Source organism: Athene noctua, unplaced genomic scaffold, assembly GCF_965140245.1.
Source record: "Athene noctua unplaced genomic scaffold, bAthNoc1.hap1.1 HAP1_HAP1_scaffold_50, whole genome shotgun sequence".
Lineage (NCBI taxonomy): Eukaryota > Metazoa > Chordata > Aves > Strigiformes > Strigidae > Athene > Athene noctua.
Genome location: NW_027437544.1, coordinates 365,814 through 378,442, shown reverse-complemented (window position 1 = coordinate 378,442; position 12,629 = coordinate 365,814). Strand labels below are relative to the sequence as shown.

At 49.8% G+C, this 12,629-nt stretch overlaps 1 protein-coding gene across 1 annotated transcript in view; it reads right to left on the bottom strand.

Moving 5' to 3' along the window:
* LOC141954987 (hydrocephalus-inducing protein homolog) overlaps positions 1 to 12,629 on the bottom strand; it is a 96,353-nt gene that overhangs the window by 58,852 nt on the left and 24,872 nt on the right. The window contains 2 exon segments of the mRNA XM_074895065.1: positions 2,635 to 2,806; positions 5,497 to 5,698. Coding sequence (XP_074751166.1) covers positions 2,635 to 2,806; positions 5,497 to 5,698 — 374 coding nt within the window.

Here is a 12,629-nt window from a genome sequence, read left to right as displayed (position 1 = left end):
CATGGTGATACAGGAGGGGATGGCACACCGGCACTCACAGCTACACAAGTGATCTCTCTGCAAGAGCCCAACCGTAAATACATGGCAGATCCTATCTCTCCTCCCTCAGCCCCTAAATAATGAGGATCTGCTAGATCTCCACCAGTCGGAGTCAGAAAAAGCTGGTCTTGAAAAGCCAGGCACCACCAACTGCTGGTCAAATCACCTGCTTTGCTTTGCAGAGGGGGAAGGCAATCCATGGAAGGAAATCACACTCAAAGCAGTCAAAGAAAACAAGACAGAGCTGGCAACAGAAGTACTAAAATGACACTCAAAGTGCATCCTCTCAGCTCAGGGCACTTAGGAGAAAGGCAGTGCCACAGCTAACATCTGCCTCTTTCCATAAATAACAGAGCCCACAGGGAACTGTGGGATGGACCACAGCTCCACTGGAGATGGTGCCTTCCGCCAAAAAACAAAGTGCTCTGCAGTAGCTTCTCATGTGGATGGGGACCAGCTTGGTTCCCCAGCTGAGGTGCAGGTTTGCAGCAACAAACACCACTGTCACCTCCTGGCCCAACCTCTGGATCAACAACAGTAGCACCTTCGTAACCTGGACATGCTGTCGACCACCTCCATCAGCCCAGAGTTCACACGTGACACTGAGGAGTCACTACCAGGCAAGGACAGGACAGTGAGGACTTGTCAAGGTCAGTGTAGCAGTAAGTCCTCATCCTCCCTCTCCTCTGGTTGCCATTTCCAAGGAGTCAGCTCCCACGGGTCTCCATTGGGACTTACAGACAAGCTGGGGCAGGGAGGATGCAGCAAACAGCAAGGACTTTGTCCCTTGGGAGCCACCTGGGCCTCTACTACAGCTGCCCCTGCTGACACATCATGTGTAGATGCAAAAATAAACCAAATTTGAGATGTGCTCAGAAAGTCAGAGCTGCGTATCAGCTTGTTTCCCACAAGCTTGGGCAACTGCTCAGAATGTTCTCATCCACATGGTAATTCCAAAATCACACCTCCTCTTTTCTGTTATTTCCATCAGCGAGTAAACCCTATACAGACTGAAGCGACCTGCTGCAGCTTCTACAGACTGCAGCACCTGAAAATACTGGCAGCTAACGGTCCACTGACATAAGGTCCCATCTCTGGGGGGCCTCTCCAGCAGATTTACATGGCAGTGCACGAAGGGTGTCTGTCCAGGCTAAAAGTTACAGGGCTGTCACCGCAAAGAAGGTTGTGGAAGCCAGCAGCAGTAGAGTTTTAGATTCTACATTTAATAAAAGTAGAAAATGCTTACTACCATTTGATGTAAAGACACCCATATGCCAGGGGGAAAGATAGGCATGAGCAAAAGTGAATGTGAAATTGATTGTTCCATCAATAATGGGATTCATGGAAATCAAAAGGTTGGTAATGCTGGACAAAACAGAAGGGGAGAGACTCATGTGGTAGCCCACTTATAGTCAGTCCTAGAGCAACCTGTGTAACATTCCGTTCAGGAAAGGTTTCCCCTCGAGACTTGAGGCCAGGCTACACTTTATGTCCGTATGTCACTACATGGAGCGCCAGGACTCGGCGCTGTGGGCAGCCAGACTTCTGGACCTCACCTCAAAGCATTCAGGAGCTTAAGAGCAGGTTAAGCTACTTGTAGAGACAGTCTGACTGTAAAGCAGCAGGAGCCCTGCGGCACACTCCAGAATCAGCTCTGACACACCACAGGCTGGTCCTAATGCTCAGCTGATCAGCTCCCTCTCTCTACAACATTCCCACTGCTCTGACACAATCTCTTGGTCACATCATGCTGCTGTCAGCTACAGTGGTGTGAAACTGCCGCTGTGCCAACATTGGTGGCTCTCAGCCTTATATGGGATATAGGAACAACTAAGAAGAGGAGATGATCCCCTTCCTTGAAAAAAAAAAAAAAAAAATTAGTTTCACCTATTTTAAAAGGAAGAAGAGGTTGAGATTATCCTAGGATTTACTCCAAGACGAAAAGGGATTTTACATTGCTCGGACAGTGGGCATTCTTCATCTCAGACCATGCAAATACTCAGAACCAGGGATCTGGCCGATTGCAGGATATGGGGTTTTGCTTGCATAAACAGAAGAGGCAATAAAATGTCTGTACCTATGCGCCATGAAACTCAGGAAGTCCGTTTAAACCTGCCAGCCTTGTGTCCAGGCTCACAGATGACACTGGAAGGGAGATTGAGCCGTGGTATCCATCCAGGTTATATGAAGAGATTGGTATCTCTCTGATCAAACTTGGGTTGAACTTGGCCTCCTTTCCACAGAGGACCATTTCATTCCTCAGGTCAATATGTGAACCGAGAGCGCTCTAATGTCCTTTGTTAATCCCCACACACTATGTGTAAGCTGTGCCCTCACTCATCGTTATCGATGGCTCTCAACAGTGTAAGGACACTTACCAAGCGCCCTTAATTTATAGCCCTTGCAGCAGAGCTCAGCTTTAGGCAGCCTCTCGCTCTGCCAGGAGCCCACAGAGATGCTTTTTCCAACAAGCTCTCGCAGCCTCCCTAGAAACCTGGTGTTATCTCTTGGCCCATCAAGCCAGCTGACACAGGGACCTGCCAAGTGACCTCAGCCAGGGAGGAGAAGGAAGGGAGGTTCTCAGCTATCACTTACCATTGGCTCAAGGCTGAACACATCGTCGGAGAAAAGCATGGAGTCTCCTTGCACCTTTGCCCACTGGTTATGGAAGGGGCGGGAGAGAAGGGGAAGGCGTTCTCCAAGAGCAGAGTCCACCCTGCACTCCCTCAGACAACGGTCCATCTTGCCCCCTTTCCGCCTCTGCAGCCTGCAGCCACAGGGAGAGACAAACCAAGCAGATCATTTAATGAGCAACATATTTGCAGAGACTCGTGTGAGCGCAGGGGCAGCAAAGCGCTCGGGGAGGATCAGCAGCAGCTCAGCGAGGGGCTGACCCCAAGCCACGGGGTCCCCCACGGGTCAGATTATCACTTGCTGGCCGCCACCACGGCACGCAGGTTTACTCCACTCTTACAAGCTCAGAAGAGGTTTCTGAAAGCCAGCAGCCCTCGAGAGCCTCCTGGCTCAAAGCCTCTGCCACAACTGATGGAGAATCCACCGACCACCCCAACTGGCTTTTCCTACCACAGAGCTGCCTGGGGGAGCCAGATCAGGATGCAGGAGCACCCACTGCAGGGCTTCACTGGCAGGGGGAGACGCAGCTGGGTTTCAGCTGCAGGCCACTGGCATCACTCCTTTTTCCTTCCCCTTTGGACCTGCAGGGGTAAGCAAGCTAAATGTGCTCTCTGTGCCCTATACCACTTCTCACCAGAGGATCCCAGAGCACTGTAAAAGCAAACCAATGAATTCAGGCATTGCATCACTTCGGTGAGACCAATGTCTATATGTGCATGGAAACAGAGGCCCTGAGAGGGGAAGGCACTTTTCCTGGCATCACCCACTAAAGAAGTCTGGACCAGCATCTCTGAATCCAAACCCTTGCGTCTGGCCTTGAACCACCTTATCTTTTTCCTCTTTTTGGCCATCTCTGTAGGGCTATGACGCAGTTCATCTCTCCCTTACTTGGCAGCTGTAGCAGAAATCATTCTAGAGTTTAAAGATCACAACCAAGAGATAAGGGAGCGCTGCTACAGAGCAGTTGCTTCCTAGCTGGCACATCGCTGTCCCCTCTGCACACTCCAGTCCCCGGCCATGAAGAACCAGCAGGTGACCACTCTGGGGGGATGAGTGGAAGGCTCCATGTGTAGCAGCAGATCAAGGCAATGTAGTAAAACCAGGATAGCAACCATCACCCAGCTAAATTCAAATACAGTTCCAACGGAAATACGGTCACGGATGTTACTAGCTGTACACAGACAGAGCCTGGGGCAAAGGCTGGCACCAGCACCAAAAGCACTTGCTTTGGCTCGCCCCCCCTGGGGTGCAGTGGGGAATGTTTCTCCACGGCTGACCTACAGCCCTGCGCGTGAGGAGGGCTTCCCGCCACCGATGAGCAACCCCCAGCTCAGCCTCCATCAGCGGACAATAATTCCACCATTACATCCCAGAAAGTCCTGCAGGAGGGAGACACAGCAAACCCCTGGATACACCACCTAAGGATCCAGGTCTTCTGGGGTCACAGCCCAGAGCAGGGTCCTGCACTGCCTCCTCTCATGGAAAAAGTCCTCTCTGCTCCGAGATCTCTAAGGCTTCTCTGGCAGCAGGACAGTGGCCCTGGAGCTATGACCATCCCTGGGATTGCAAGGAGGAAGAACAGAACGTCCTGGTCAGACTCAGGACATAAACTGGCATGAGATCAAATGTAATTGGAAATGAATCAGGTTGAAGTGAACTGTGGGGAAGCCCGGTTGCTTCTGAGGGGAAAGAGGATCACTCAGGGTCCAATCTGAGACAGGCAGGTGAGGAGAGAGCGGTAAAGGAAGGGTCCAGGCAAGGGCCCAGAGAAGGCAATGAGGTTTTCTTTCAACACATTCAGCTTGCATGGAAGTCACACACTGTGTAATTAAAAATAGAGAACAGTGGAAAACTAGTTTTGGCCTTCAAGGCATTTCTGACCTAATTATGTTGAACTTTATTGGCTCAGAAGCCTTTAAAAAGTGCTCCAGTTTAAGGCACTTTCCTGATCAGCTGTGAGCTAACTCCTACACACCTACATCCACGCAAGTCTGGAAAGTCCCACAAGGATTCCCTTAATCACCCAAACTTTTAAGTGTCATTTCCAGTTCATCCCCCCGGGCTATAAGTGTGTCTCTGCTGCCTGAAAGGGGAATGTCAAAGCTTCACCACAGACACCCTTGGAAGAACCTGCCCCATCTCTCAGCACCATGAAGACACAGGCTGCTGCAGCCCAAACGCGCTCTGTCCCGTGCTGCCCTGCCTTCCCTGCAGAACCCTTCACCTCCAAATTCTCCCCAGTCTCTGAGGAAGGGTAGAAACACCTCGTTGTGCTGGAAACCGGGACAGTGCAAGGCAATTCAACATCCTACAGCAGGACGGCCTCAACTTGCTGGGCCAACACAGCACCTGACCCTGCACATTCCTGGAGAAGGAGCCTGCCACCTTACCAAAGCTGGAGTGGAAGAAGCTGCAGTGAATATCACAACAGTTATGCTACCTGCAGCTATGTTAAGTGCTGCTACTCAGTGCAGTCCCAGGGAACGAGTGCTGACACTTTCCTCAGCCTCATGGACCCCCCATAACCCAGGGGTCTCTGGATATCAGTGGTTTGGGGCTCCCTAAAATGCAAATTTGCTCTCTGAGGGAATCCAGTCACTGCAATCAACCTTTCCTCCACAAAACGCCATCCTCAGCTGGACTATGGATGGAGCTGGAATGCGAGGCACTGAGCTCCATTACCCTAAAGCCCAGGGACACCTAACCTGATGCCATAGATGGTTTACTTGCCCTAAACCATTCAATGCACCACACCTCTTGAGGCCACATGTTAGTTTTACCCTTGGGCAGTGTATCTTACTGAAATGAATCTTTCAAACGAACCTCAGCCTCTGATGATCCTCCTCTTCCTGAGTTGAAAAAGCCTTCCACTGGAAGTGGACCTTGATTTCACTCCGATTGTGGATGACTACAGATCTGTGGTTTGACAGTGTGAGGTAAGTCTTCTCAACTGTCAGGGAGCTCCTGGCCAGACCGATGTTGACATCTACAGCTGCCCCAGAGAGGCTGGTGTGAATATCTTCACCTGGAAAAAAGCACAGGGGAGTCTTTGCTCATCTCACTTGCTGATGGAAGTACGAGGAACAAAGCAAACCACCAGTAACAGAATAAACTCTTACAGCTTTTAGCTGTATTGGCAGTTCCACAGATCAGCACATTCATCACATCCTGACAGCTGCCCGTGTACAGAATGAGGATGGCACCACCGTCAGCACCTTATTTCTGGGTGCATTTGTAGAGATCTATCCCCAAGGTGACAGTATTTACAGTGAGATTTTTCCGATGTGCCCAGGTGGCCTTTGGGTTGCCATCCCACTCGAGTCATAGAGAATTCTGCATCCAAGTCGTTCAGGTGACTCTGAGGAGTCCCACCTCAGTCAGGGCTCGCCCAGCGTTGTGTCTCTCCTGGTCCCTTGTTGCTGACACCCAAAGATGCCTGGGGGCACGCAGGCAGGAAAGGGAGGTTCAGAGGAACAAGTGACAGCCCAGGGCAGGATGGGACACAGAAGAGAGCTTCACTGTGTTGCAGAAGCAGCGCCCTCACTTGCTGTGGGTTTGTGAACACGTGTCAAGACGAGACTGGTGGGGCACGGCCCACCCCGACCTGCCCATTACAGCCCTGCAAGCCCATTTCCTCAGCCGGGACCCTGCTGCTTATGCCCGAGTCTGCAAGTCTACGCTGCGTCTTCCCAAGCCGTTCAACGACCAGAGCGAGGGCATCTTTGCTTTCCACCTCAGAGCCCGCTGAAGAGGAGAGTGTCCCTGGCTGTGCACACCAACTGACCAACGACTGGGGCCTTGCTGGAGGACCTGCCAGCACGTCACCCTCCCAAACAGACTCCCACCAAAGGCTCCCTCCTTTCCAGAGTTTTCAAACCTTCCTTCTTCCCAGCCAAGTAACTCCTGGCAGTCAACTGAGATCAAACTTCAGTACCGAGCTCACTCTTCCTCTTGCAGGCAAGTGTTTCCCAGGTGAGACTCAAACAGCAAACGTCAGACACGCTCTCTAGAAACGGCATTTCTGTGGAGTGGCGCTTAAAGCCTCAGAGCCAGCCCCAACGGACAAGTGCAGCAGCCTGGCCGTAGCCTGGAGAGCATCCCTCTGCAAAGGCAGAGCCTCCTCCTCCCTGCACAGGTCACAGCAAGGCAGCCAGCCAACGGACCTGCCTTTAAAGCGCTACCGTGCAACAACACAGGGAGAGCGCTGGATGGGTGCTGGGTGCACTCCTGAAATCCGAAGCCAGACACAACACAGCAGAATCACATTCATTCCAGAGAAAAAAAAAAAAAAAAAAAAAAAGGAGCCCCCTCTTTTGGGGGGGCACTGGGGATTGACTCACCCTTAAAACACTAGTTCTCCAGAGTCATTCACTCATCTCCACACACAGAGAACCCAGCCTTCATGCCTGTATAGCCTCAATTTCTCCGCTCTTAAGGGAGTATGGAGTGGTAGGGATTTGTGGTCAGAGATGAGAGTTATGCTGCAAGGACAGCAGCAATGTTTACAGTGACTTGACAATCTGCTTTCTATAATGGACAACTTGGCATACAGAAATGACTGATGTTCAGGAGAGTTACAGAGGCGGGTATGCTTTATGAGCACTGCCTCTCCCTCCACTGAATCCTTGGCATATATTGGCAAGCAAAGGAGCCAGGAGCCAAGAAATGGGAGACATGCACAGTGCCTCGAGCTTGGGTTTATGGAAACACGAGCCAGCGCTCTACAACGATCAAGATGACAAACTACTGCAAAATAAACACCATGAAAATTATCATCGTCTCCCTGCCTAAACCCATGGCCACGTGCGTCTCGAAATACTGGGTATAGTTCTGATCTCAAAAAAACAAGCTGAAGCATCTCAAGCTAAATAGAGAAGGACAGAAAGAACAATTTCAAGTATGAAGCAGCTTTTATAAGAAGATTGACTACAACTCCTCATCCTAGAAATCATACGGGCAATAGATGGGAGAGGTTTGTAAAAGCATGGATGGCCTGGGAAATGTGAATAAGGAAAAAATTGTCACTATTTGTCATAAAACAGGAACCTGAGGGCCTGAAATAATGTTATTAGACAGAAATTACACAAAAGTGGCAGTCCTTTTCCAGGGAGTATTCCTTCCTTTGGAACACACTGCCACAGGAGGCTGTAGAGGCTAACAGCTGCAAATCCAGGGAGAAACCGGACAAATTCTTAGAAGATAAAGGCATCAGAAGCTATTCAACAGAGATGAGAATAAAGCCTCCAGCACAGAAAAATGCTAACTCCGGAGCCCGCGAGGGAGAAAGCATGTGCGCCGCCTGTTTCTACACAATTTGCTAAACATCCCCTACTGCTGCTCTCGGGGGGAGTTGCTGGGGACGCAGCCACCCTTGCGCTCCTGGCTGCAGGCACCGAGGACTCTTCTGAAGGCTGGAGGGTTTGCCGGAGCACCTTCTACCACCGAGAGCATTTGGCATCGTGCTGAATACAGACACCCACAAATCGCCGGGTCCAGGAGAGCGCGCACAGCTGCCAGCGAGTCAGGAGGAAGCCACGGATCTGTCTGCCAGGCCCATGAGCTGACACGGAGAGCGGACCGGCCAGGGTCGGCCACGGGCGGCTGCAGGCTTCATGTCTTGGGTGTCAAAATCAGATGTGACGTTTCATTTAAGACTCTTGGCTGTTTTTCAATAAACGCCTCTGTACTGTAACAGCGACATAGCACTAGGCATTTCACTTGGCAGGGCAGTGTCCATGGCGTGTGGTTTGGGATGCTTGGCTGCCATGAAAGCGCATCTACTGAATCTAGATGTGTCTGCCCTATCATTATTTACACAACGTGATCTTATTGCAGACTGTCAACTCTCTCATTCTTACATGCTTCTGATACATTTCCTACAGGTGGCAGGACACAGCTTTCACTCTGCAACCTGAACAAAGCAATGCCTGAACTTGAAATTAAACGCTAGACTTTTTACAGAGCAGCAGAACAGATGCTTCGGGTTGTGCACTCCTGAGTGGTGCTCTTTGACACAGCAGAAACACCTCTGTGTTTTATCCCAGCATCCATCCACATGGCTACAGACACAGGTATCAGCACACCACGATAACTTTTCACTATCTTGAAGTGAGAAATCTGTGGGACTCCTGTTGTGCAGGAAAACAGACAGAGAATTTACAGAAGAGCTAAAGCATCTTTCTGAATTCTTCTAATACTACATAAGCATCCTGGTACAAGAGGGAGTAATTTTCAGAGCAGTACAAACTGAGCTTAAACAGAAAGGATAGATGAGCAAGCCCTTGAACAAGATTTCGAAACAAATTTCAGGTTTGATGAAGAACACATTCCTAGTGTCCAAGAGCTGGTACTTTCCTTCATTGATACTGCTCTAAACATTAGGAAGCTGGTAGCCAGGTCGATTAGACTGAAGAGAAACAAAACAGCACCCTGATGCATTTTGTCTTCACCACGACATATTCTTCCTCTATCCCTGGGTTTCTCTCTGAGATTCGCTCTCTGAATTTGGATTGTAAATCTTTTAGAAGTGAATGACAGTCACATTTGGAATATTTAGGTAGCATGGAAAGCAAGTGTAATTTCATTTGCCCAGTCTGTCAGAAGACAGTGCCTTCCTGCTGCTGCTTTTTCACTGAAAATACAAGCAAGCAATGAAAGGAGAGCTCTTCACTCAAAAGGATGTGACTGTACCCCCATATCGACCTATGAGAAGTAATTCTTCTGCTCCTGCTATCATACCCAGCTGCCTCCACTGCCGGCATATTCTTGTTTTTCAAGCAGCGTGCAGAGGTCTCCGTTACCACTTCACCGCCGGAGAAGCGAGTCACCTCACCAGGCCGAGCGATCTCTGGAAAGCTGGAGAAGTCACCTACAGCCTGATCCAGCCGCCCCACCATGTGCTTTTTGCTGCGTCTCCCACAGAGCTACCACCAGATCAGAGTCAGGAGCGCTCCTCCGAGCTGTTTCGCTCTTGGGAAGCTGATGGCTTCACCTACAGGATGCGCCGAGTCTCCGCCGGCCTGAGAAAGGCGTCTGTCCGTCCCCACGCCTGTATCTCCAGCCCCAGAGCGAAGCATGGAGCAGCGACAGTCATTTGCAAGTGCTTCTCCGAGGCGGTGTTCAGGAGCTGCCTTCAGACGTCATTAAACCATCACGTTATTTACTCCAGACCTCCTTTATAAACCTCACCACTAAATAACTGCTGCTGGCAACACAGGTGTCTCTAAAGAACCACTCCCAGGCTACAACAAAGCTCAGAGCATCCTCCTCATGACCGTGCCCACAGTTGTTGCTGTAACGGCCAGAGTCCCCAGCGTGGCCCCGGCCTCAGCAAAGCACCCACTGAGCCCACGCAGCACAGTGAAAGCAGAGGGTCTCTACCCCAGAGGCCCTGCAAGGAGCCATAAGACAACAGATGGAGATGAAAAGGGAGGTGGAAAGCAGTGACCAGGCAGCAGTGCTCCACAGGACAGGCTGCAGGCTCTTCAGACAGCTCTCCTGCACGCTGAGCCATCTCCCTGCAGTCAGGCTCCCGCCGTGCATCCTTCTGTGACCAAGCACCCACCGCATTCCCCAGCACCCCTCTGCACTGTGCTTAGCAAGAACTGTTTGCCTGGTTCCAGGATGAAATACTCCGGCACAGGAATATCCAGAAGCCAGCACGGAGGCTTTGTCCTGCCCAGCATGAAGGAGCTTTGCAGAATGTTTTGAAAAGGACGATGAAACCGTCAGAGGATGGAAGACCACTGCCGCGTACCCAGGATGCCGCTGGCTATTTTTAATCGTTATTGCTACCACAGTAACGACACGCTGGGGTACCCGACTGGCTGAAACATTGCTTTTGGCCATGGGGAAAATGGTGCAGGAACTTTCATTCTGATTGCCTGGCAAAGACATGCTCAATAGACCACCTAATAAATCAGTCACCCTTCAAGCTGTTCTTCTGCTTCTCAGCAGATGCTGATCGATCCACAAGGAAAGGAGCTAATGAATGTTCAGTTCTGTCCTGAAACACCTCCACCGGTAATGACACTTAGAACACGTCAGTGATTCCCACTGGTGATAAGAGTAGACAAGCTGTGGTCAAGGATGACCTGCAGAGAGATGAAAACCACATTCTTCCAGAAATCTTTCACGTGCTAAAAATGGGGGATGCAGCGTCACGCAGATGTCTGTTTCTGTGCATGCCTGAGGATGAACAAAACAGCCAGAAGGAGATTTCTAACTTCCAAGCCACCCTCCTAGTACATACATCCCAGTCTGTGCTCACGCAGTCAGCTCCATGGGTTGCTGGAGCAGGGGTTTTCTTCAGAGGGGTGTTATGTAGTTGTGGAGCTACAAAGCTGTGCAAAGAAACCTCAAGCAAATGAAGCACAAACTTCACTCCCCTTCATCTACCCTCAAAGTGACAAATCAGCTCTCCTGAAACACAAGGCCCTGGAGAGGGGCCATACTCTGCAAGGAGCAGAACAACCTTACCAATAACAGCATGAGAAAAATTCATTATTACAAGCAGCTCTAGGAAAGGGGAAACAAAGACAGGAAACAGTTGTTACCTATTACCTGTTTTGATAGAAACAAACACTCTGGAGACCAGCTAGACTCACCCATCAATCTAAGTGATTTGAACTATAAGAGCATATAACCAATCGGCTGTATAAAGTATTAGTTACCAACCCTCCGTCTGTTGCAGTGCTGCTACTGTTAGGATGCAAAGTCAACATATAATTGCACAAACTCCTATTTACACCTTTTTTGCCTACAATATACGACTCCCTCCACTCACTTTGAAGCAGATGTACGAGAACATAAAAGTCTGACAGAAACCAGCCATACTGCTGGGAATTCTCACAAGAGAAGGAAAAAAAAGCACAACATGCACTCACCACCTACGACAGGCGGAAAGAAAAATCCCCTTGCAAAGTTTTTTAATGCCTCATAGCCCAAGGAAAATCTAGAGAAGCCTCTTGTACACCATCAGTCTGGCTTACACCTTAGGATCTAACATGGGAAACAAGATCTTCTTTAAAAACTCACAGAATAATGTCAGTTTCTAACCATCTGCCAGCACTAAACACAAAATAAAAAAGAATTACAGCAGTTAGAGCACTACAGGGAAGCTCTGGATTCAAAAGGGGCTGTTGCTTAGGAAGCGGAAGATTTCCCCACCTCTTAGCACCTCTAAGCAGCTACCGTAAATCTTCCTGGTGTGGAAGGAACGGAGAAGTGCATGAAGATGAACAGCTGCAGACTGGAGTGGCAGTGGCACACAGCGGTGGGCGTCAGAAGCTCACCGTCTGTTGCCATGAATTTAGCTCAACAGTAGCTTAACGCTACTCACAGAAGCACCAGAGCCCCTGTAAACACTGGCACAAGACTAAGATTAAAGCCAGAAACTGGTTTTAGTATTCCCACCCTGGTATCCTGCACAATACAGGGACGAGTCAAGGATGTACCGAGGTAGGGAGTTTGCTCAGGCAAGTACTGAGCCTCCTCCATTCCGGCTGAAGTCAGTTCAAATTGAGAACACTCAGCAACTTGTCTGAGCGATCTCAGGAACAGAAAATGCAGCACAACAAGGGCTAAACCTCAGTTAAACCCTGCTGCCTGTCCACATGCATCAGTGAATTTACAAAGGAGAAAAAAGAGGAAGGAAAAGACTTGGTCTACAGACTAAATCAATAGGATTTTCATTTCATTTTCAAACGAGTTCCTAGAACTCAGTGACTGCAATGCCAGCCTTGCAAGACAGATGACAAGACCCTTGGTCGAAAGGCGGTTCTTAGAGGAAAGAGAGCAGAGCTCTGCAAAGGTGGTTGCTTTCTCCAAAGCCAAACCACAGATGACTATCACAACAAGGCAGTGTTTTCTCAGATGCTTTATCCTCGTGGTAGCTGAGATGTTCAGAGGTGCCGGCACGTCCACGCTACCATTACTTGTTCAGCCTCAAACAGCAA